Here is a 24,196-nt window from a genome sequence, read left to right on the forward strand (position 1 = left end):
CAGCAGCAGCAGCAGCAGCACATGATCCATCAATCGCGTGATTCTCACCACCGAGGACTAATGGGGAGGGTGAAGAAAAAGTGAATGCTGCCTTGGTGGAGCAACAGCATTTTCTTCTGCTCGTGAGGCACCTCCACCAGTCGGACGTTTCATGGCTTCTCCAAGGTTAGAAACCTACTGCTGCCCAAACCGGGATGCAGCTACACAGCTGGTGATGAACTTCCAGCCTGAAGTCTTCTGCGGAGTCTGCATTGGCAGTGCCTCCATCAGCCTGCTACTGACCATCCTGCAGCTCCTGCCAAAGAAAGGACAGAGTCCACGGAAGATGCCCAAAGCCTCCTCCTCCTCCACCATCCTTCTCCTTATCTCTATTTGTGACATCCTTGGAAGCTTGGGTAAGTGCCACCTTGATGTCCTTGATGTTCTTGATGTTCTTGCCATTGCTGTAACAGGTTCTTTTTTCTCTGTGGTACCACAGACAAAAGGAGCTGGTGAGTGGACAGCAGAGATTTCTGAGAGAAGCATGCTGTTTTTGTTCACAGGAAGATTTGCACTAAGTGAGATCAGGAAATTATGGGGCTTGGGGGGGTAAAGTTTAATAGTTATACCATGGAAGACCTTGACAAATCTACACCAAAATCCCTGCTTTAAAACAAATTAAAATCTAGAATGGCAACTAGTTCTCAGAGTAAGGCATAAAAGTGGAGGTGAGGCAGCACATTACATCAAACATTTAGCTAATCCATAGGACTGAATTTTAAAACCACTCTCCTCTATGCCTCCGAATCCTTTTGGACCAAGTGTGCCTCTTGCTCATGTGCCAGTTGTTTCTCTGGGCACATCACATTGACAGAAAATTAGTTTGGCTTGCAGCTGCAGAGAGATGGACACAGGCTTTTGAAATGTGAGTAAAGCTACCTTATTAAGGTAGACCCTGCCTAGACCCTGGCTGATAGTCTAGAGGAATAAACCAGTGGAGACTAAAACAGAATAAATGAGTCAAAATGAAACTAGTGTGTCTTGAGCTGTCCTATCAGTCATTTGGTAATTTTTCTCATTGGTCATTTACTGTCAAATTTGGTATAAATTATCATGACACGTGCTATGAAAATACAGGACAAATTTGTTTCTACAGTAGCATTTTCCCCCCCTCACATTAGGTAATAGTGCTGTTTTGTCTCACTGCTGGGGGCTGTTTTTGTGTCTGTGTATCTGTGTGTCTTTGTGTTTCAGGTCTTTTCTCCTTTCAAACCCAGCCAGGTTCTCTCCCACCTAATAAGTACCAATACTAAACCAAAGATTATAAAGGAAGTAAAGAGATACGGAAAAGACATATGTACATGCACCTGGAAAAGGTCCTTTCAATCAGATGAAGCCAACAATAGATAAAGTTTTTTTATTTCTGCCTTCCTCTTTCACTGGCAAACTCAAACTAGTTATCCATTTTTATTTTTTTTTATTAGACTTACTTTGGTGGGTAGAAAACAGTTTGTTCTTGGTGGGAAACTTGGTAATTTTGTTCTGTTTCCTGTTGATGCTTTATTTCAAGCAAACTCAGAAAACCTCACTAACAACCTCTAAGCTAATTTTTAAAAAGGGCATTGTTGTTACCTAATTCAGAAGTGTTGCTTTGCTCAGTCATGTGACAGAGGAAAAGGGCTGCTTGTAAAATGAAGGCAGAGAAAAGTGAAAAATAACTTTTTTTCTTCAATGGCCAATTGTATATAGAAGCGAATATCAGTGGATGAATATATGCTGGTAAATAAAATCCAGTGTTTTATGTCACTGTATTAAATGCTTCCCAGTTTATGTTAGGGAAGCATGTGACAGCATCTCTAAATAAGTGAGATTCTAATCAATGTAACAGTTTAAGTCACAGCAGTTTCCAGCTCTTGGGGCTACTTTCCCTGAATGATAACACTGACATTTAAATAGCACAGTTGTCCCTGCTGCGCTCCTCTGCAGCCGTCGCCTTCCTGCACAAAATCTGGGCTGCGATGTAAAATATGTGGCCATGGAAAAGCATGTGACTCAAATCACACCAGCAGATTCAAAGAATTAATACATTTTTTTTTCTTTAGGTATGATCTTCAGGTCAAGCGTATGGCTGGGCTTCCCGGCCTTCATAGCTAACATTTCTGTGGCCAACGGGACTGACGTGTGGCCTTCCACTTTCTGTGTGGGGAGCGCGGTAGGTACAGAGATCACCCCCCCTTTCTTCTGCTCCCAGTGAAGAGTCCCTCCGGGGGGGAATCTGAAAGGAAAACTGCTGTGTCCAAAAGGAAATGTGGCTGTGAGTCAGAGCCTGGATATGACGGTTTCAGCCTCTGCCACACCCCTGCAAGTGCATTCATGCCTCCCTCTGGGTCGGGGAGGCAGGTGCTGCTGCAGGGTGTAAGGATGTGGGGCAGCGCGGGTCCGACTGAGCCCGGAGATGTTCACTCCTCACAGGACTGCCAGCAGTACACCAGAGTCAGGGACATGCAACCAAAAGGATACAAGCAAGCCCAAAAGGGCTGTGAACCACAGTCTGGGTTTGTGCTGGCACAGCACCACGAATGCCCCAGTGCTACGCTGCACCGGCAGTGCGAATTTATCTGTCCTTCTCTGTCAGAAACTACAGCCTGTGTGGTGGCAGCAGGGACCTCCTAAAACAGCAACTTGGGTAGCTCAAATTAGCTTTTGTGCCATGAGAGTGTGTGTTTTAGACACAGAGGGACAACAAGATAAATATACTCAAAGCCACAAATCTGCTGGCAGCAGGTCTGTCCCTGCCATTTGGGATTTCGGCTCAGATTGCTGGGCTGCATCTCAATGACTGCATCTGGCCAAGTCTAGTTAAATATCTTCTGGATTAAAATGTAAAAATAAGAAAATGTAAATGCATTCCAAAAGTATGGATTGAAACTCAGTTCCAAATTTTACAATCAAAATACTGGGAAATATAATTTGAGCTTTACTGTACAAGAATAAAGGTCACAATTTTTAACAAAACATTGAGAATGACAAGTAAGACAGATCATCACTTTACCCAGATGCAACAGAAATGCAGGGTCTCCAATGAATTAATGCATGAGCATTAGCAGTATTAGCTTTGCAATTTAAAGTTTGCAACGTAGAAAGGTATAGGTTGCATGTAAAGAAAATTATTCAGCTCAAATAGTTTTAAAATAAAGCAATATGTGCCAAATTGAGCTCACTGTGCTTTATATGCCTATATAAAAGTAGTTTCAAACAGGATAGTTTTGTGCCACGAGCACAGATATAAATTGTATACATCTATCAATTCTCAACTCTATCATACATCTTTAAGTTTTGCTTATTAGATGCAAATGCTGTTGTTTTTTTTTTTGAGAAAGAACCAATGATTTCAATATCTTGCAGCAAGAATGTCCTACTCATAACCTGATCTTCTTCATGTTTCACTTTCTGGTCCATAACACATAAAAATGTATTTTTAAACATGACAGGGTACTATATGCAGACTGTTTTTCATTTGAGTTTCAGGTTAGATGGTAAGCAGCATAGTGGTCTACCACAATTTTTATTTTCCCTTACTTGTGCTCCAGGAAAATGCTGTAATTTGAGTAATTTTAAATTTAGATTCAACTATATTGGAATGAAAAATAGCCCTTCTTCCACTCATTTCCCCTCACATATTCTCTTGTGAGTTAACAAAATGTTTCCGATTCTATTTTATTTTGGTTTTAGTATTATTGTGTTATTTCTGTTAATCACAGACCTATACAAACTCCAAATAGTGAAGCTTTTAGACATCTCCCTTGAATGGTTTGCAGAGGGGTACCCTTTCAGGCACTGCAGCAAGGTGTGTCATTTTGCTAAAACGTAAGATGTCATATGAAGCTTCAGGGTTTAAGTGCATTTGATTTATATTATTTTCGGAGATATTTTTTTCTGTGTTGGATTTTCTGGAAAGATGCTGCAGTTTATTTTTGTATATGTGTGTGTATGGGTAGTAAATTGCGCATTTTTCAACTGCAGCAAATATGTAAATGTAATTATGAAGTTGCATGTTGAGTGCTGTGGGTAAAGTGTATTAGAAGGAAGACTGGGATTTTATTTTCTGCCTCCTGTGCACTAGGAAAATATCATGGTGTTTGAATTAAGTACTGAATAATTCATGCCACAAATTACTAGAAGCAGGGTCTACACCCATGGTGAAAGGAAATATTTCCCAGCTTGATTTGCCTTTTGGAGGAAGGAGTGCTAGATCTCTATTCACCAATGTTTGGCTTAGTAACAAGTATGCTGATTTCCAGATGTAAAATGATGCTACTAAAGAGCTGTGATGAAGGATATTCAGATAAGAACTGAAAAATGGCTTGGAGGGAAGACAACATGAATATTAAAACACTCCCAGACTATTAAAAAGAATCAGCTCCTGTGGGGAAGAAATGTGGAATTTATATAGAGTGGCAAAGAAAGGTCACTTTTCTTATATAAGCTCATGGGAAAAATGCATAGGGTCAACTTAAGAATGCTGTGGAATTTAGCTTGACTTGAACCTGTTTCCTTTGTATTTTTATTGAAGAAATCACTCAGGGAGTTCAGTAGGGGTATTCCTCCAAAGGGTAAATTATTTTCTCATTAATGAGGTTTTTTTTTGATGACCACCTTCTGTGTGGAGAAAACACCCATCACGTGCAGAACCCACAAATGCATAGGCACACTGTGGTTATGACTGACCTCAGTTATATTTTTGTGCCTCAGCTGCTGAGAAACAACTGAAATTTTAACCTAAAATTAAAATGTCCTCGCTATAAATTTCTTTGGGCTTCACTTACCACTTTCAGGTTAGGAACAGAGAGGTAAATGACAGGTTTTCTAAATCAGAAAATAAGCTGTGAAAACAAATACAGTTCAATTTACCTACAATTTGGCCCATAGGCTACAACAATGCTGTTCCTGTGATTTTGAGTAAGATTTCTTGCTTCATAATCTCATCTGGAAAATACACACATTTAAAGAACAAATCACCCGGCCAAAGGTTTGAGTCCCTTCCCTGCCCCAGTGGTACTGGAGAAGCAGCTGTGACATTTGGCACTTCTTTCCCCTCTAGATGTGGATCCAGCTGTTATATAGCGCTGGCTTCTGGTGGTTGTTTTGCTATGCTGTTGATTCTTACTTGGTGGTGAGAAGATCAGCTGGACTGAGGTACCAGAGCTAAAGCTCTGAATTTGTTTTTTCCCCTCCAACACTGTGTGTCTCTGTTTGCAGCTGCCTAAGAGTATAAGTGAGTCTTGTACAACCATCTGATGCTCATATAGTTACCGGGTAATGATAGGGAAGAGTGGTGTTCTACGCGCTTAAATTTCCAGGGCTATGCTCAGATACTGATTTATGTCCATCTTGAATTTAAAAGTAACTGAATTCATTTAACCTTTGGAAAAATATGGAGCAAATTGTGGTCTATAAACTTTATGGCAATGTGATGACTATTTTTGTCCCTACCCTGTGTCTGAAATTGATTCTTGCAGGAAAAATATTGTGTTATCCTGAAAATGGAAAATCTGGAGGAGGAAAGTGCAGAAGTTCATACAGCTAATTTCACATAGTTAATTCCCTTTTTTTATTTTTTCTGATTTTTTTCATTTTATCTATTTCTCAGTGAGTGTGGTCATTATTGCCCTTCTGATCACACTTTTAAAATCCCTCAGAAGAAGAAGGTGCCTTTATCATATATTTTTCTGCAATGCTCGTGACAGAAATGCTAAACCCTTTGGAAAGTACCATGCTTTAATGCCAGACAGAAAATAAAAGATGTTTCTAAGTTGGTTGTTAGAAGAGCAAAATAGCCTTCAGTTGCTACTGATAAAAGTGGAATTACGTGACTCTGTTCCCAGATGATACAGAGCAGTCAGGTACTAAGGATGTGGTTCTTCTGCAGATGTAACCAAAATGAAGCTTTTTGAATTAACTTTAGACTGTTGAGGATAAACCTGATTTTGTAAAGTCTCATAGTTCTAGTCAAACAGCTGGGAACTGCCTCCTTCCCCCGTATCTGTTAACCAAAAAACTCATGTGTATTGAGCTTGAATCTGAGATCAGAGTAAACACCGAAAGACTTTCTACAAACAGATCTGAATCTCACTAAGACAGGAGCAGTATCCAGCTCTGAAAGTTAAACATTATTTTCTTCAAATCATGAAAGGATGGTTTATTTGACTGTTCAGCTCCATTCTTAAATTTTAATCTGCTAATTTGCTCTCTGCAGGAGAAATAAAAGATGCAGGGGTTCCTTCTCAATAATAAGGCTAGGGAAGAAGACTTGTCCCCTCCACCCTACAGGTTTGAGGGGACAGGACTTCCATGTGCAAGCTGGAATAACTGCTTTGGCTCATTCTTTTTCTGAAGGACTGCCCCCACCCACCTGCTTTCCTTAGTTTAACACACTGCCAATGTTGTTCTGCACCATTTCCTGTCTGTAAAGCTCTTTTTCAGTGAGGGTCTTATTTTTACCTTGCAATGTGGGAAGTGTAACATTTCATATTAAATTGATATAAAATTTTTATTTGATTAATAAAAGTAGTATAAATGATCTTTAATTGTGCCTGTGGTGTTTGGTGCTTGCAGTACAATTGTTCTGTACCACATGATGACATGGGGCCTTGCAGTGATGCTCTGCGTGGAGGGGATTGCTCTGCTTTACTACCCTTCTCTCTCCAGGTAAGCAGGCTCTGGAAACAGAATGTGAAATCATGGCACTCTCTGGTCATTTGAATGTCTTTTGGTCAGCTTTAGAGGCAGACATTCAAAAGTTGAGCATTTTGATCTTTGCCAGGGATGTCCCACTGAGTCAGCGATTATGTTTGAAATACCTGCCTGGGCTTCAGGGAGCCCTGAAGAAATATGCCAGGCAATACAAGCTTGGCTGTGCTGTGATACAGCTTCTGCTATGAGACACCCTTCTCCCACTCCTGGTTTTAGCTTTCTTTTCAGTTTGAGAAAAATCCACAGATAGTGTATGTTTAAAATCAACTCTATGTCCTATGTGAACTGGTGCTAAAGGTCTATGAATTAAAATTTTTGCATCAATTGCTTCATTCTCTCTTTTTTTTTTTTTTTAAAGTTAAAGGTGGCATAGATAGAAAACCAGAAAAGTGAGCTGTGGGGAAAAAAAAGCATAATCTTTAAATGATTTCTTCTCAGCTGTGAAAATGGCTTGGAACATGCAATCCCACATTACATCACAACCTATGTCCCACTCCTGCTAGTGCTTGTGGCCAACCCAATCCTGTTTAGGAGGACAGTATCAGCAGGTATGTTCCTAATGGCCAGCATCAGACTGTGCTATTCAGCAACATAATACTGTAGAAAGTAGTGGCTTTGTACTCAGTGATGTGTGACAGCTCCTTGTTAAATCACAGAGATACAGCAAATCAGGTGGGAAGCAGCTGCCTGTTGAAATGAAGACAACATTTTGATGGGGAATTTGCCCTAGAGACACACTCTGGTGACACACAAGCTATTCTGTTATTAACCTTAACTGCAGATGGGGAAAAAAAAGGATGTTTCCATGTAACTTGATTTAAAGCTTTTGAGGCAATGTACACTGGATGCTTTACTGTAGTTTTGGTACCAACCTCTACTTTGGAATGTAATTTATTCTAGTTGGTGAGATCTGAGAGTTGATTTAACTTCTTGGCAGCCCTAGAGCAAAAAATATAATAAAATGTGATCATAATTTTGTCACTTCTGATTCTGAGATTATGAAACAACTCAGATGGGATCTTGACATTCCAGTTCAATTTATTATCCAGTGCTTGGAAGAAAGTGAGACTGAAAAAAAGCTACAGATTCAATGCATTCTTTGCATGTAATATGATCATTGCTAGCTGTTTGCAGCACCTGAATTTATCTACACATGGATTAATAAAAAAGCTGGAGAAAATCAAGGATTATTAGTTTAGTGTTTATCCTATCCATCCTCTGTCCCTCTGTCATACTGATTTTCAAAGAAGCAGCAGTTCTTTTAAAAAATTGTTCCCATAAAAAGTTGTTCTTTGCATATTTGGTTTTGCATTTGTATATTCCTTGTGACATCTAAATAGCATATGGCATAAATTTATTTTGCTGAATTTTAGAGGTGTAGCTAGTGTTGTATCAATGACACAATGAAAAACAATGTGCATAATAGGATAGAAGATTCTATTTAAACATCATGTAATAAATGTATAATTATATCACACATTCTATAGAATGTTCATGCTACCTTTTGTTATAAAATAGAATTATGTTGATCATACTATTTCATATTTTCAGTGGGATTGAGAGAAAAAAAAAATTAAGTGGGATTTCTTTCATTTTAGGAATCCAGCTGTGTGTAATTATTTTCCTTTAGTACTAGGCTATATGTGAGATTCCTTGAAAATGGTCCTTCCAGCTTCTGAACAGCTGCTGGAAACAAATCCATCCATTCCTTTGTTTCCTCTTTCAGGCCTCTATCTTGTGGATTTTGTGCCTAAACTAACAAGATGTGCGTATATTAATGAACACAATTGTATACTTTTCAGTTGCCTCCTTACTGAAAGGGAGACAAGGGATTTACACAGAGAATGAAAGACGTCTGGGGACAGAGATCCAGATGCGCTTCTTCAAAATTATGCTGGTATTTGTTATTTGGTAAGAGGTGCATTATTTTGTTTCAAAGTGCATTTTTCCCAGAGGGAGAGAGTCAGGGACAGGAGTAAAGATGGTTTGCTTAATTTGTTTTTCTTTATGCTTGGAAGGGAAGGTATCTAAGGAAGAAGCAGTTCTAAACTAGTTCACAAAGGAGCTGAATCACTCCTGTAACATCACAAGGCTGTGAGGAAATGATAAAACGTTTAACCAGCAGAAAAGCAAAAGCAACAAGAAACAATAGCAAAAAATTCCCAGTAGGTTGGGCATCGGCTGAAGCTGTCTGGTACAGCAGGCTCCCAGCTCTGTGGGCTGATAAATGGCTTTCTGTAATGAACATTTCTCAGAGCCTCTTGGCACAAAACACATCACTGTGGACCTACAGTAAATATGCTTCTAAATCTGGCTTCATGGCTCTGACTATGATCATACAGTGCAGTCACCTCTGTGCTTTGCAGTTTTCAAGTGCCTAAAAAAAAGCATGGATAGTGTCTGGAAAATAAGGAAATGCCAGAAAAGAATGATTGTGTGTAAAATTTCTTATTATTTAAATTTTATTATTTTTTTAACATTCTATCTTCCCACATGAAAATAGTACTTTGGCATAGGACAGAAAAGAGATAGGGAGGAGAAGAGTGGGACAACAAGAAATGGTTCTGGAGCAGTGAAATGGGTGGGTCAAATTTAGCAGTCTCTAACACTAGTTAACTTTTTTATGCACGGATGCATTAATGCATGTTAGATTGCTTTAAAAGGCTGAGTGGGGAGAAAGGCTGCCTCTTTTATCTTCTCTTTGCTGCTGTCTGCTGGAGTGCTCTGAAAGGAAATGATTGTCTTTTTTGGGGGAACAACAGTCCGCTTGGCTTGGAAGTGAAGTTTCCAATGTGAAGGGTGGGGTAGCCAGCAGAGGAGGGAGTGAGAGACAGCAGCGAAGGATCCTGCAGCATGGCTTCCTGGAAACTGCTGAAATAATAAGGAGCAGAGATTCAGCCAAGCTCACAGGGCTGTGGAAAGAAAGAGCCCAGAGGCACCACAGAAGTGAGTTGCAACCTAAGGGATGGTGGCCAGCTTGATTATCTGGGAACAAGCATGAAAGCAAAGGCCAATTTCTCATGGCCATCGTGGGGACATTTGTTTATTTCCATTATGTCTCCTCCTGGACTTTCCTAATAAAAAATAAAATCACAGCTCTGGTTTAGGATTTTTCTCTAATAAAACATAAGCTCTGGAGTGTAAGAGCTTTCTCAAAGGTTACAGGGGGGAAAGACTGAGGCAGTCTCATCTCAGAAGCATAGGGAAGATTTTCCTCCATCCGAGAAGTCAAATATGGAATGCTTCAGTCAAAGACAGCAGGTTGGGGCAACACAAGATAGAAGAGATGCCTACAGATTTGGGAGGGGAGTGCAGGAGGCTTTACATTATGATAAAAATATAATTGTGCAAAGGACATATATAAAAGCCCTTAGAAAGTATGACATGAATGCTGATGGTTTCTTTTCTGAAGCTGCAGGACAGATATCAAGAAATGCTTCTCTCACTGTTTAGATGTCATAGGGACTTACAGCCATTTGCTATAATCTCTGCTTAGTGTAGAACATACTCGGTTTCTTTCGATGAATGAGGCTTGATTATGCTCATCCTTATTTGGAAACAGATACTACCTTTATTCAAAATAATTGTTAGCATTTTCAAGGACTTAAAAGTCAACTTTTGTGTTGCTTTTTGGTGTTTTTTAATGGACATTTTGGAAGTCTTTAATCTAACCCTGAAATTCCAACTCCAGATGGAAATCCTGCAGCCTTTCACAACAGCATGTGCATATATTTGGTTCCTTGTCTGTGAGCACAACTCTTCTAAGGCACAAGCGAAAAAGTCAGCATGCATGATATTCCCATTATTGATCACAGGTCCTTCTCATCTCAATTTTATTTTGCAATTTACTGTTCTGCAGCAAATTAAAATTATCAGATCTTTTCTTATATTGATATATATTGTCTAGGCCTGGGTGAGTAGGTAGGTGTGCGGACCTTGATCATGATCTCACAGACCTACTGGTCCCTTCCGATTGAGATTTAACAAGAAATCCAAACATCTTGGACTTGATCCTAGAGATTTTTTCTACCCTTAATGATTTTATGATTAAAAAAAAATGTACTGTCCCTAAAGTGATTTTAATTTCTATAATTTGAAGGTAAAGCATATTTTACATGTACATCCTTATGTAACTGCTCTTTTGTTCTTTGCTCCTCCCATAGCTGGTCATCCAATATCATCAACGAGACCCTTTTGTTCTATCTTGAAATGCAGCCAGATATCAATGAAATGCCCCTGAAAAACATCAGAAGTGCTGCACTGATCACCTGGATTATAATGGTGGGTCAGCTGTGACATTGCTTAGTCTTAGAAATCACTGTTGTAAGACTGGTGAACAACACCAGTATAGTGTTGGGGTTTTGATTTTGAGGGATATAAACACTATACTATAAATCAAGGAAGAAAAGTAGAAAGTAAAAGAAAGGAATGAGCAGTCCATGGGAGTGCTTTTCACATGTAAACTTTGCCAAAAATGTCCTAGAGGCCAGCTTTTTCTCCCATTTACTGGAGTATGCATTCTCTCTGTGAGAGATCAGTACCCATTTTAAGATCCAGAACAGATAACTATAATGATTTCTAGCCTAACCTTGCTAAACTCTGCCATAATGCAAGCTGCAAAGTTATAGCTCACAGTTCCTGAAGGTTTCTCAATTAAATGGGCATTTCATGGAAATTCTCTCTGCAGCTAGTGTGTTCTTTTAAAAAAAATTATAAAGAATGATTGCATCTTTTGTCGTGACATTTGGATCATTATTTGGGCACAAACAGGTGAAAAATCTTTCACACAAGTTGCCAAAAATAGCTGTGAGATGCTGGTCTCTTACTGTAGCCTCTTTTCTCCAATTAGAATATTTGACAGGGGATTTTTCAGAGGTGACAGTGCAGATTCATTTTTCTAGAGCATTTATTCTGGAGTTGTTAAATAGGTGTAAGGCCTGAGCATGATTTGTATAATTAAGGGTTTGAGCAGTTTGGTATTGAAGGATTAAGCAATGCAACTGATGTGATACAACCTTCTCCTCTGACAAGGATTGAACACATTCACGTGACAAGGACTTGCTCCTGCTCACCTGAAGAACAAGAGGTCAAGTCTGGGGACTGACCTATGTTTTAAATTGTCTGTAAAAATAATTTCATTCTTTTCCTATGAGAAAAATAGAAGCATCAAAAGCCATTAATTTGTTAAGCCTCTCAGGGCACTGGGAACAGAGACAATTTTTTTGGCAATCACTTGGGATTTTCTTTTTCAGTGCCTCTCCCCATTTTTTCAATCCCACTTTGATGGACGTTTTCACTGGCTCAAGAATCCAAAGCAATTCCAGACAGATCAATTCCTGCTATTTTTAAAAGCTTGACTGTCTATGCTAGTGTCTCCTCTCATATATTTGACTTGGCTTGTAATGAAAAATATATGTGATTTTGTGCATAAAAAAGTCTAGAGCTTCTGGGGAAAGTTAAAAACACACCAAGGGATTGACTGGCGAAACTTCATGCTAGAAAATAATTTTGTGCTTACTGCTCACTGTTATGGCCTCCACATTTTGGAAAACACGTCATGGTACTTATCTCTGATTTGTGTCTGTGAAGGCTAAGTTTTTATTTGCATGCAAATAGTATTTTAAAGTCAGCAATCATTCATTGAGAGGGAAGTTTTTAATACATGCAAAGCATTTTGCTGGAGTTGAGGATGAAGCCTTCCTTGCTGGTGTAACTCCTGTTGCACTTCTCTTTCCTAGGGGGTTCTTAATCCCATGCAGGGCTTTCTCTTCACATTAGCTTTCTATGGCTGGACAGGATGCAGAGTGGACCTGAAATGGCGAAAAAGAGAAATACCCTGGGAATCTTTGTCCTCATCAACTGTGGGGGAAAATGCCTATCCCTCACCAGTGAACTACCAAAGCAACATCCATGATTCCAAGAAGATCTCGACAACTGACAGCCAGCAGACTGATGAGGCCATAAGCATGTTGTCTGAAGGCAACACCAGCAGTGACGAGAGATTAACCAGAAGCTCTCCCATCTACCAGGGCTGGTAGTTTTTATGTGCAGAGCTGGATCTAACTTTTCCTGGATCTAACTTTTCACATTGTCAATACTCACAAAACCACGTCAATGTGTGAATCATTGTGTACTCTGGAATTAGGTTTGTGCTCAATGGCTTGATGTCATTTCCTGTAACTTGTGAGACTGTGTGAGAGCGTGTGAGACAGAGAGATATGGTTTATGTCTTCATTTGCCTTCTAGGAGACGTGTGAGAAGGCATAAACCTTTTTTCAGCAAGAGTATATCTCTGCGAAGATATTTGTTACTTATGATTAATTTTCATTCATTTTGTTTTAATCTCTCTTGTAACTTCCTTATGGTAGAAGAGTCTTTTGTTTAAATAAATGGACTATTCACATGTTGGGTTTTTAAATGTGTTGTCTTACTTGTGTTGCTCAGCATAAAATTCCTCACCCAGAATTACAGCTCTAGAATTTCAGGGGCACCATCATTTCCAGCCTTTGCTGTCTGGTAAAGCATTAGTGACAGCAGACTCTGACTTAAGCACAAATATTTCCTGTCTGTATAGACACTCACTGACATAGTCTTCTTTAAACCTGTGTATGTGAATTTTTGGTGTGGTTTTATCTAGGGAGATGAAAGGCTTTATTTAAAAAAAATTGTGCCCAGCACAGGCTCCACAAACACTTCAGAACAAAGGTTCTGCCAGGTTCAATAAAAAATAAACCTTAAAACTATTTTTTAGTACAGATTCAGTCTGATCTTTACGTGTACTTACCTAACAGGGCTGTGGCTGTTGGGGCAGGCGCATTTAGAAATAACATTTTCATAAAACACTTCCACGCTCTGAGTGCTCATCATAAAACAGAACAAGTAGAACCAATAATCCCTTCTCTGAGGAGTACTCTGTTTTACACCTTCATGTGCTGAATGAACAGACATTAAATCCATTTTCCTTATCTTCTCAGATACATCTTTTTGTGCAGTGCCCTAGGTACCTACATCCAAACAATTCCCCAGATTGGTTGAAAGTTAAGAAACAATGATGACCATGTCTACAATAAGCTTTTGACTTAGTATCAAAAGTAGAAGTAATATGATTTGTCTGGTTGTGCTGGAAGCAGTTTACAGAGCAGTTGGAATGGTGGCATGGTGGGAGCCCCTTGAGCCAAGTAACTGCCCTCCTCTTCTTCAGCATGTGACCAGGGCTGGGCTTTAAATCCTGCTCAGATCCACTTTGGCTGAACTTTCTTGGCTGTTTCCACCTTTCTTTTCCAACATAGTTCTGTTTCAGCTATTGTAAAAAAAAAAAAATAAAAAATAAAAAATTAAGACACGTGAAAGATTAATGCAAAAATAACATGAAGTTTCCTGGGTTACTCAGGGAAGTCTCAGGAAGGTTAGAAATTCAGGATCAACAGAAAAAATACTGAAAAATATTGATTGGCTAATTAAAATAAACCAGCTTCTTGAGCTAATTGTTTGATACAAAAGTGTTAAACAATGATTGGACAGCTATTTAGGCAGATCATTACAGAGTTGTGGTTGGTTTGTAGTAAGGATTTTACACCATGCCCTTTGGAAACCTTTGTGGTTTATGGCTCTTTATTGCTGCTCTCCTTGTCAGAACTACTGGCAGATCACCAGATCCTTTCCTTTCATCACAGTCATTTGTTACCTACCAAAGAACGAAGAGACAGCACATGGACTTATGATCAGATTAACTGAGCCTTTTGAAACAGAGACCATTTTTCAGTGCAATATTCATCACAGCTGGGGTCAAAAGAGCAGGAAAAAGGTGGAGGTGGAATTGTTAGTAAACCTTTTCATACTTTGTGGTGTGGACCAAGCTGCAAAACTTTAAACCAAAATAAACAATCTCTGTCTTCACTGGAATAATTATGTGGCAGGAAAGCACCTGGGAGGTGACAGGATGTAGCAAGATGTGAGATGACTGAATGACTAATCCCTCCCTCCCTTCACTGCCTCAGGCCTTTGTGTGGCACAGGGACAGATGGGATGCCCCAGTCCTGGCCCCCCAAAGCTGTGAGCAACCCCTGAGCAGTGCCAGGTGGCTGCTGGCACTGGAGCACTCCTGTTCTGGGACAGCCTTCTGCAAGGGCTGGGCTTTGCTCCTCTCCTTTTCTTGTTCTTTCAAGGCTGTGGTTGGGGTGAGTATGGTGTGTCTGTGTATTAGTAATCTAGTGGGATGTCATCAGGAAAAATCAGGACTCATCTGAGAGCCCAAGAAACAAAACTGACCTAATTTTGATATATCTAGAAATTGATATGGAGCATTGCAGAGCACACTGACAGTGGGTTTTGACATATAAAAGAAGTATGTGTGAGGAGAGTCTCCTTACCTGCTGTTCCTAGCCTCCAGTGGAGGTTCAGGGGGCATTCCTTCACAGCTTAAAATTGGATGATAATTGATCCTACTCATGTGTAACCATGACCACATTTGATTTCACCTTACACAAACCTTTTTCTTGCCTCACTATTCAACAAATCAGGCAAAGCATTGCCTTCTTCAAGGATTGCAGCAGATGCCACTCCCTTCCCACCGGGAATGTATTTCTGAGGTCCATCTCCTGACTGTCCCCACTCCATGTGCTTGCTGCACGTATGTGAGGGAGAAGCCAGAGGCCACCACAGCCAGCTTCATCTTGAGGGAAATTGTGTCCTCCATGGGTCAGCAAGGGCAAACTACAGACAACACATCCTGGAGAGCACAGCTCTGACACCAACACAAGCAGTGCCTTCTTGAGTGTGCTGCCCACTGCTGAGAGACCCTTGTGCTTATTAGCACGCAGAAAAACATCCTAGCTTTCATTCTGATGATGATTTGTATCTGATTAGTTGTCATGAGGGCTGCCCTGGTGAATACAGGAAGTGCTTGTCTCTGGCCTGCATATTTGCTTTCTAAGATGTGTTTCAAGCATGGCTTGGGTTAACAAGGGAGAGCTCTTGTGAATACTGAAGTCCATCGGTACAGTCAGAGTCTGTGGTCTCCATCTGACACCGAGGGAGGGACTCACTTCCACAGTCACACAGCTCTTCCCTCCTTGAGCAGGAGGGCAGCTGTTCCTCTGGGACAGCAAGGTGTGACTCAGAGAAGTAAACAGAAGTAAAACTGGAGCAGATACTGTCTGAAAAAATAGATGTAGCTAAAATGTTTCATGAGTGCAGCAGTTGTCAGCTATATTGCTTCTTGTAATTTGGGTGTATTAGAGTACAACAAAACCTCCCTAAATTTATCAAAGGGAGAAAATGTTAATTAAAATCAAAAGGTAGTTGAATCCATGCACTGAAATATAATTAGTGTAGTAGAATCGCATAAAGAGGATATCTGTACATACAGGGAGTATTGCCTCTGTTAAACGCTTCCTTGGCCACCCAGACAACTTATCAAATCCAACCACACACAGTAAGTTCTCTCTGTATTCAACAGAACTTATTTTTAAGCACGAAGATAAAATTAAAACTTCTGGGAGAAGTGCCTTCTCACATCCTGCAGTACTTTCTTAAACACTCCTGGTTGTTTTCTGTTGGTGGAAGAGGACATATGGAAGTGTATTTGACCTGCCAGCCTCATACATTTAATTACTATTTTATTTGGCCAGATGTTTAGGCTAATTGCAAAGCTGAAATATGAGCACTAATAAAATAATAAACAACATGATTAGGCAGATTTCTTGCATACCACAGCTCTGCATTTATGAGGTGCACCACATGTCTGAATAACAAAATCCTAACTACGTCTTTCATTAAGCCCTTCTTCTGGTAGACCAAAGACATGGAGCTAGAAAGTGAAATGTTAAATGTGATTCCCCATCCCCTCGATAACATATTTGACTTCAGTGTTTGCCTCTGTGTATCCATGATAACAAGTTATCTAATCTCCAAAAATTTTTTAATTTTCATGGAATCTTAAGTTTGCAGAAATCCCAGAGGAAGATCACTAAACCACATGGTGGTTGACATAAGACAGGTCACATGATGTCTGGTTATTAATTTTTTAAGGAACAGACATGCACATGTGTGGACATTGAAACTGTCAGCTGAAGAACATGCAATGCAGCTGAAAGGGAAGTAAGGCACAGAGCCGAGTCCAGGAATGCAGGCATGAATCCGTTTTCCTGGTTAATATTCCCTAGGATATGCTGTGAGCTGTATGGAAAGTTGGTTCTCTTGCTGCACCTTTCTAATCAAACTCTTAATCATTCAGAGCACTAGAGTCACATGGGGTTGTGTAGGCAAAGTTTTCAATGGGCTGACAAAATTTGAGCATGCAGCTATAGGGAAAGTATTCAGTGATGAAAGTGATGGGAAGGCTTCTTGCTGCTCCAGCATCTCTTTGTTGATGGGTTTCATCACATTTTGGGGCAGCAAGAAGCTTTTGAGGCTTTCAGGCTTCTCCACAGGGAACATTTATGTCCTTGCAAAACTAGTGCCTGGAGATGAGAAGGCTGGCAAGGTGGTGGCTCATGATTGCCCTGGGCTCTATCCTGTGGCATGTGGCAGAACCAAGGGCACCGTGGGTCTCTGTGCCCCGGTGTCCCACTGGGATGAAATTCAGGCCCTCAATTCTGTGGGTAGGAAATTGGGTCTTAAGGGCTGGAGAAGAACCATGAGGGATTGAGGTGTGTTCTTCCCTCTGGAGAGTGGGAGAATGACAAGTCTTTTAATAAAGACAACCTTTGTTGATGAAGCCTTGTCCTATCCTAGTTTTTCACCAGCTTTTCCATAGCTGAGAGGGACTTAGAGGGTAATTGGAGGCCTTGGATCCTTGTCCTCCAGCAGGCTCCACAGAGGTACCCACCCACTTGTGCCTCCTGGAAAGTCCTGAGAGCGTGCAGAACCAGACACATGGTGGGTTTACTGTGCTTACTGAAAAAGGCACATTTTAAAGACATGGGTGTAAAACAGCACAGTGGGCTTGGTTTCGTGCCGTGTGAGGAGCCAGCTGTGTTGGGTGGGGTGTCCTTGCAGCATCCTCCCCCCTCAGAGGGCACCAAGACTCAGGACAGCATGAAAACACTGGCAGCCATTCATTGCAGCTGTGGCCACGTGATAGCATCTGGCCTGGTTTGCTGCTACAGCAGATCTCGAGTGAAGTTCCTGGAGGAGAAGAGAAAAAAAAAGACAACACAAGTCCCTCCTTAGGCAAAAGCACTCAACTGAGCACCACATTTGACGTGGCAATGAAACGTCCTTCCACCCTGCCTCTGGTCATGTGGCAGCATGTGACAGGGAGCACAGCGTTCTTCTCACCAGCCCTTTCCTCAAGACTTGCCAAGGATCATTCCCCCAGCCACACTAAGTGCTCTGGGTAACAACCCTGCTCTGCTAATGCCCCATGTCAGGCAGCCAGCCATTCCCTAGGAATGCAATCACGCTCAGAACAATACAGGGGAGGCTAGGTAAGGCAGCTTTTCCTTAGTTCCCAGGGGGTTTATAGTCTCAAAGCTGCTATACGCAGATTCCTTCAATTTAATATCTGAACTTAAAATGAAAAAAATAATGTCTACCTTAACAAAATACATTTTACCAGAGACAAGAGACTTTTTCATAAAGTATCTTCAAGTGTAATAGAGGCCTTTTACCCTTGTTTGCAGGGCTCTGTCACTGAGGAGTTCCACGACTACACTGGAAATGAGGCCAATGTTGAGTAACTGGAAACCTGTGAAAGGCATGAATGGGTGAGCTGAAGACACAGAGGCAGCCACAAGGCTCCACAAGGAGAATTATTCCTCTCTTCCAGAGGTCTTTATCATCTCACAGGGAATGGGGTAGTGGGAGCTGCTGCTTGTGCCTGAGCTGCTGCCCTTCCACTGTGCTCACAGAATTCATTCCTCACTGGGCCAAAAGAAGGGAGAAATGCAAGTGAGAGTGGCCTTGGTGGCAGGACATCCCCTGCTCGAGTTTGGCAGTGTTTTTACAGGGGAAGCCCAGGGAGCTGCAGCCCTGTGCTCAGGGCTCCCAGTGGGGCTGTGAAAGATGGTCTGGGTGCTGCCTGCCCCTGGCATCAGCTCCTGTCAGCAGAGCTGCCCGAGTACCAGCCTGTTAGCTTTGGGTCTGTAAAACCTTAAAAAAAATAAGTGTTTGTTTGTTTGTTTCATAGCAACATCCTCAAATATTAGTTTTATTGGTACATTACCGGGAGACAAAAATGGTATGTACTGTCTTTGCATATTTTCTGAAGTTTTCATACTGTAGATAGTCAATGGATTCACTTTATTCCAGATGAGATTCTAATCACACCTATGAAACTGTGGGATGGCCTCTTGCCTTCCTTCTGCAGACACTTGTGAAAGGAACCGGTAAATACTCAGCAACAGCTACACAAAAACTCAGATGTCAGTGCACACACACACATCACAACACACACATGTAAGTACTCCCCAGCTTTTGGATTCAAAGGAACATAGATTCTGCTGATGGATAAGCAATAAATTAATTTGTTTTCTTCTAGAAATTTTTTGTTGTTTTTCTCCAAATGTTATTGCATTTTATTAAAAAATAAGCACCCCAGAAGATACTACCCGAAGTGATGAACAAATATTCAGTTTAAGAAAACTTAAATTTTCATAAAAATAGAATCTTAACACGGTTCACTGCTCACAAATATCCTTCAAAAACACTATCAAAAATTCCAGCAACATTTTCTCATAAAATTGATGATGCTTTGCCTTCTCTAATTTTTTTTCAGGGCTATTTTCCAATGAAGTTGGGATGTTTGGTTAATTTTTTTTTATTTCAACCAACTAAAGCAATGATTTACTATATGGGCCTCCAAGAGGCTGCTGTATAATATTTGTTTCAGAAGGCAAGTCCAAACATGACACCTTCTATCTCATAAAAAAATCCAGAAACTCGGCACTTGCTGGGCAATAGTATCTTTTTCAGCCCAAAGCATGCAGGATATAGCACAGGGAAAGAAAATATTAATGAATTAGGCCCACATAGGGCAGGAGAAAGCAAAATGGTTTTCATTCTCTCAAATTAATTTCTTTTTGGGAGCTGATCAGCTTATCATTCCACCGAAGGAGGAATGAGCACCAACCTTTTTGTGGTTCAGACATAGGAAGGAGTGGTTCAAGTGGCACTATGTAATAAAATTAAATTTCTTCTTTTCTGCTAGAGGTGCTGCTGTTTGGCTCCTACTAGGATAGACTTGGCTCAAGAAATAGATCAGGCTGTTGGTGGTAGTTTTTAAAATAAATTTTTTGTGAGGTTTGGTGATAAAAGCTGTGGGACAAGTTCTCAGGTAGAGCTGTGCACAGACTATTCCCTCTCTCCCCACCTGCTTGGTTCTCTGCAGAAATCAAAAAGCAGGCAGAAACGTGCTGATTCGTACAGACAGGAGTGTTGGGTTTTTTTGTTGGTAAAGGGTCTTGAGTGATGTATACAGTTAATCTATTGCTCCCTCCATCTCCTGGGGGCTGGTGTACAGTTCTTGTACAGTGAGGAGAAATGCTGGTTTTTCCCATAACAACACTTTCAGTTTCCAAATTTGCATCTGGAGAAATACAGCTCAATTTATTAATCTTTTGCAGACTCTGGTACAGAGTCCAGAGCACTTTTTAAAAAATATTTTGTACCAACACATTTTTTACCACTCTATGTAGGAGATCTAGGTTTTTATCTTAAAAACTTATGTTGCTTGTATGTGAAAATATTTTTATAGCTCTTACTACAGTCTTCATCAATGTCTGTACTGAAGCAGACCTAAGTCAGGATGCCACTGTAGATGGTGGTGGATTAGAAAGGTTACATGTTTTTAAATCACTTTGATATGTATTCTTTGATTGAGTCATGAGACCTGGACCTTTAATGGGGATATTAAAAAAAAGAAGGATGTCTGTGTGAACTGACTGAAGCACAGGCTCTCTGCCTTTGCCATCCTCTGTGGAGGAAGGTGAGTGGGTGAATGATTAGACACGGTCATTTAATTGCGCACAAATTTCTCATGATTCTCCCCAAACCAGCCTCTGGGAAAGAAGCTGACAAGCAGCCACTGTCCAGGGCCTCGAGGAAGGAAACATCATGCTGAGGGCTTTTCCCATCAGATCTCTATCTTGGCAGTCTAGGTTGCCTGTTATTCGAAAAGGGGAGATTTTCTCAAACCCTTAACGTTTGATTAGTCTGTGAATGCCCTCGAAGGACTCACATTAACAGGTTACAGAATAACTCTTTATTAATGAAGCTCTGACAAATCAGGGTTCAAGGATTGATGGGGATAGTGTCTGACTGGAAAAACATATTCAAAGCAACATATATTTCAAAGCAACACAGTGACAAGCTCCAATCCTAACAAAACAACTTGAGAAAATCATTCCAGGCACATGGAATACAGATCTTGCCCAACAGGAGTTCCCTGTCAGGGAGAAGACAGGTTCACCCCGTCAACTGACCCCAGAAGTTACTCTGGAGACTTCCCTGACTTCTTCCCATTCTTAACTTAGTTTTACACTATTTCTTTATATTTAGGTGGTGATTGAGTGACTTCAGCCACACACCTTACTCACCTTGGGGGTGGGTATGTCAGCAGAGTACCTGAGATAACCCTGGGATGGGGATGTGTCAATCCAAGGAGAAGAATTTTTCCATGGCTGCTAATTCAAGGGCTTCCTTTATCTCCCTTGTCATGTGCTATGTGTTTTTTCAGCTAGAAAGTACCACTGAGTTCTCCCCTCTGCAGAAGTTTGGACAAATCCTGGCTGTGGTCATTCCTCTGCTCCATCCTCCATTTAGTACCCCTCAGATTGTGTTGTGTGTGGGAGGTCAGATACGCTCACCCTGCTCCATCCAGGGAGTAGCAGCTGGATTTACCCTGTAACTTCTGCACTTTTTACCCTCAGTCATCTTCCCACAGTGCCCTCACTGACAGTAGAGTCTGCAGACAGCTTTTTCAGTCCAGCTGGCAGTACCATGGCTGGAAGGCCTGCAGGATGTCTCAAATGCCCTCCTAAGAGTCTGACATTTCTGTGTTTCCCTTCAAGAAAATATTCAGAATTTTTCAGGAACTGCAACACATGTAGGGATGTCATGCTCATTTGACACCAAGGGTTTTCAGAAGCCTAGAGAGGTAATTCTCAGTTTTGGAACTGCAGAATGTCAGGGCTTTGCAACCAAATCCATTTCTGTCTGTTGTGCATTTGACTGTGATGAACTACTCTAGTGAAGGACGAGGATGTCAACTTTGTCCCAGTATTTAATGGGAAGGATGGGAAAGTGATAAGCAGAATCTTTTTTTGATCTCTTATATTGAAATGATGACTAATGAATTACATGGTGAAGTCAAGGCTTCTTTGGAAGTAAAAAATGTTAGACCTTGCAGCCATAAAAGAGGATATAGCTGCTTTCCTGCAGCTATTGGGTTTTGTATTCTTTTGGTTTTTTGAATATATTCAAAAGGAAATGGGAAAAAAACTATCTCTAAGGAAACAAAGATCTTCCTTCCTCTTGGGAGTCAGCAATGATGATAAAATCCCTGCCAAGTGAGTAATTTCTTCACTTAAAAGACTCCAAAATTACTTTTTATGCCACAGAGTTTCAGTATGAAATTACATGTGCTCTTAATGGTCAGTGCTGATCTCACCCTTGGCCGGAAATGATACACAGAATGATGGCAGGGAAGGGAGTTGTTCTGAGTGAGATGCTGCAATATTACATCTTCCCAAAATAGCTCTAGAAGTACCCTTAATTGTACTGCACACTGACAGAAGTGAGAAGCAAGTGTTTAGGACTGCTTGATGCTTCCAGTGTTAGTTGTCACATAATTTTCAGGCTAAGTAAATATATATATAGGATAAATGCAGAAAAACTAAACTAGAATCTTAATTTGACAGTCATACCCTGTTTGAAAACATGCCTGAAAATAACATGACTAGAGATAGGACCATCATAGTGTTTATTTAAGAAGCAGGTAAAGTGAGAACTTTCATATAAGCACTACCCCTGAGCTCCAGCCCCACTACAGCTGTCTCCTTAGCTCTCATATTTTTTGAGAAGCTGTTACAAAGACATTAGTGCTGTGCAAATGTCAGAACATGAACTGACACAAGTGTCATGAAAGTGAATTGCATTCTCTTTTTTTGAATATATGATGTGTTGAGGTGCTCATCATCAGCAAACCAGCTTTTCTAGCCCCTGTGTCTTTCCAAATGTTATATATTAATCCTAACTTAGTGCTCTGGGTCCTTAAACGCCTCAGACCTCAGAACTAGATGGTGTGACTGACACACAGGACTGTGTTTGCTCTGAGCACTACTTCCTTTTGAAGGCTTTGGACGATCAGCCTTAGCTCAGGTCAGTGGTTCAGCCTCTTACATGGTCACAAAGCAAGAACCCCATTTCATGATGAATCCCCCCCAAGTACCATGGAAACCATTTCATGGAATAAAACCCAACCAAAATCCAAACAACATTCACCTGTTAATGCTAAGCAATCCCCTCCCCTTGCATCCTTTGAGGTCAGTGTCTTGAGACCTAAGCAGAGAAAGGAGCCCATGGGAGCTCCTGAAGAGGGGATGGCTGTGACAACTTCACATGAGTGGAATATTCTGAAGTTCTTTAAAAACTTCCAACTGCTCAAACAAGGTTGAATTTTAGCCCGGCTAGCTTAAAGAAAAATTAACAATTTACCTTGATTAGAACTAGAGTCCAAGTTATTTCATATGGAGAAACTTCCTTTTCAGGAAACTTTAAAAAGTATTTCAACCCAATCTTACTCAAATTGGTTCCTTACCAGCTGTATAAACTTCCAATAAATACAGCATGGGAGGCAGTAAAATCAAACAGTAAACGTGATGTGAGCAGCCATAAAGGTGACCTGATTCAAAGGGAAAAAGTACTCAACAGAAGTCTGCCAAAATTCTGGGAGAGAAATTGCTGACCAGTCTGGGAGCTATAAGCCTGGGGACCAGAAGCATTCTTGAGAAGCACAGCCATCATCTCTGAAATGCAGCTGGGTACCAGAGACATCCTGAGATACCCTCAGAAAGTGCAACTCCAAGTTGCAAGTGGAACTGTAATAGTAACATCATCCAAAAAGCTGAAAAATAGTCTGGAAAAAGGAGATGATATCCTGAGGAAGAATGTATTGGTAACTTCCATTAGCTGTTTCAACTGCAAGAGCAGGATAAGTCCCAAAATAGAACTGAAATCATCGTATTTTGGGTGTCCCAGGTGAGAAACAGTAAATAACTGCATCCATTGGCTGCTTGAAGTGGTGGTGTCCTGTACTCTCCTATGCCTCTATGATAAAAGATTCTCTATCCAAATCAGCTTCTCTCTCTCCTCCTGCACTGCACATCCTTGGCCCTTTCCTACACAGGTCTGCAAGACCTTGGACCATTGTTGGGGAAGCCTTGCTGACTCCAAACTCTGTAACATGGATTGCATCTGAAGGGAGATCCTGCCTGTTCTACTGTTCCCTCACGCAGCCCAAGTC

The 24,196-nt window shown here is 40.8% G+C and overlaps 1 protein-coding gene across 1 annotated transcript; it reads left to right on the forward strand.

Moving 5' to 3' along the window:
• Nucleotides 1-112: 112 nt before the first annotated feature.
• GPR143 (G protein-coupled receptor 143) lies at nucleotides 113-12,930 on the forward strand. Its single transcript, XM_005516618.2, has 8 exons — nucleotides 113-395; nucleotides 2,082-2,191; nucleotides 5,081-5,175; nucleotides 6,595-6,687; nucleotides 7,171-7,280; nucleotides 8,535-8,643; nucleotides 10,896-11,013; nucleotides 12,471-12,930. Exons 1-8 carry the CDS (start codon nucleotides 152-154, stop codon nucleotides 12,768-12,770), a joined length of 1,179 nt encoding a protein of 392 aa, XP_005516675.1. The 5' UTR covers nucleotides 113-151; the 3' UTR covers nucleotides 12,771-12,930.
• Nucleotides 12,931-24,196: the final 11,266 nt, after the last annotated feature.

The sequence above is a fragment of the Pseudopodoces humilis genome, chromosome 2 (assembly GCF_049639895.1).
Source record: "Pseudopodoces humilis isolate 2021_Gansu_Grassland_sample_001 chromosome 2, ASM4963989v1, whole genome shotgun sequence".
Taxonomy (NCBI): Eukaryota; Metazoa; Chordata; class Aves; order Passeriformes; family Paridae; genus Pseudopodoces; species Pseudopodoces humilis.

Coding starts and splice junctions, on each gene's coding strand:
- GPR143 (XM_005516618.2), top strand. CDS start 152: ATGGCTTCTCCAAGGTTAGAAACCTACTGCTGCCCAAACCGGGATGCA. Junction 5,176..6,594: donor AGAAGATCAGCTGGACTGAG/GTACCAGAGCTA, acceptor TGGTGCTTGCAG/TACAATTGTTCTGTACCACA. Junction 8,644..10,895: donor ATGCTGGTATTTGTTATTTG/GTAAGAGGTGCA, acceptor CTCCTCCCATAG/CTGGTCATCCAATATCATCA.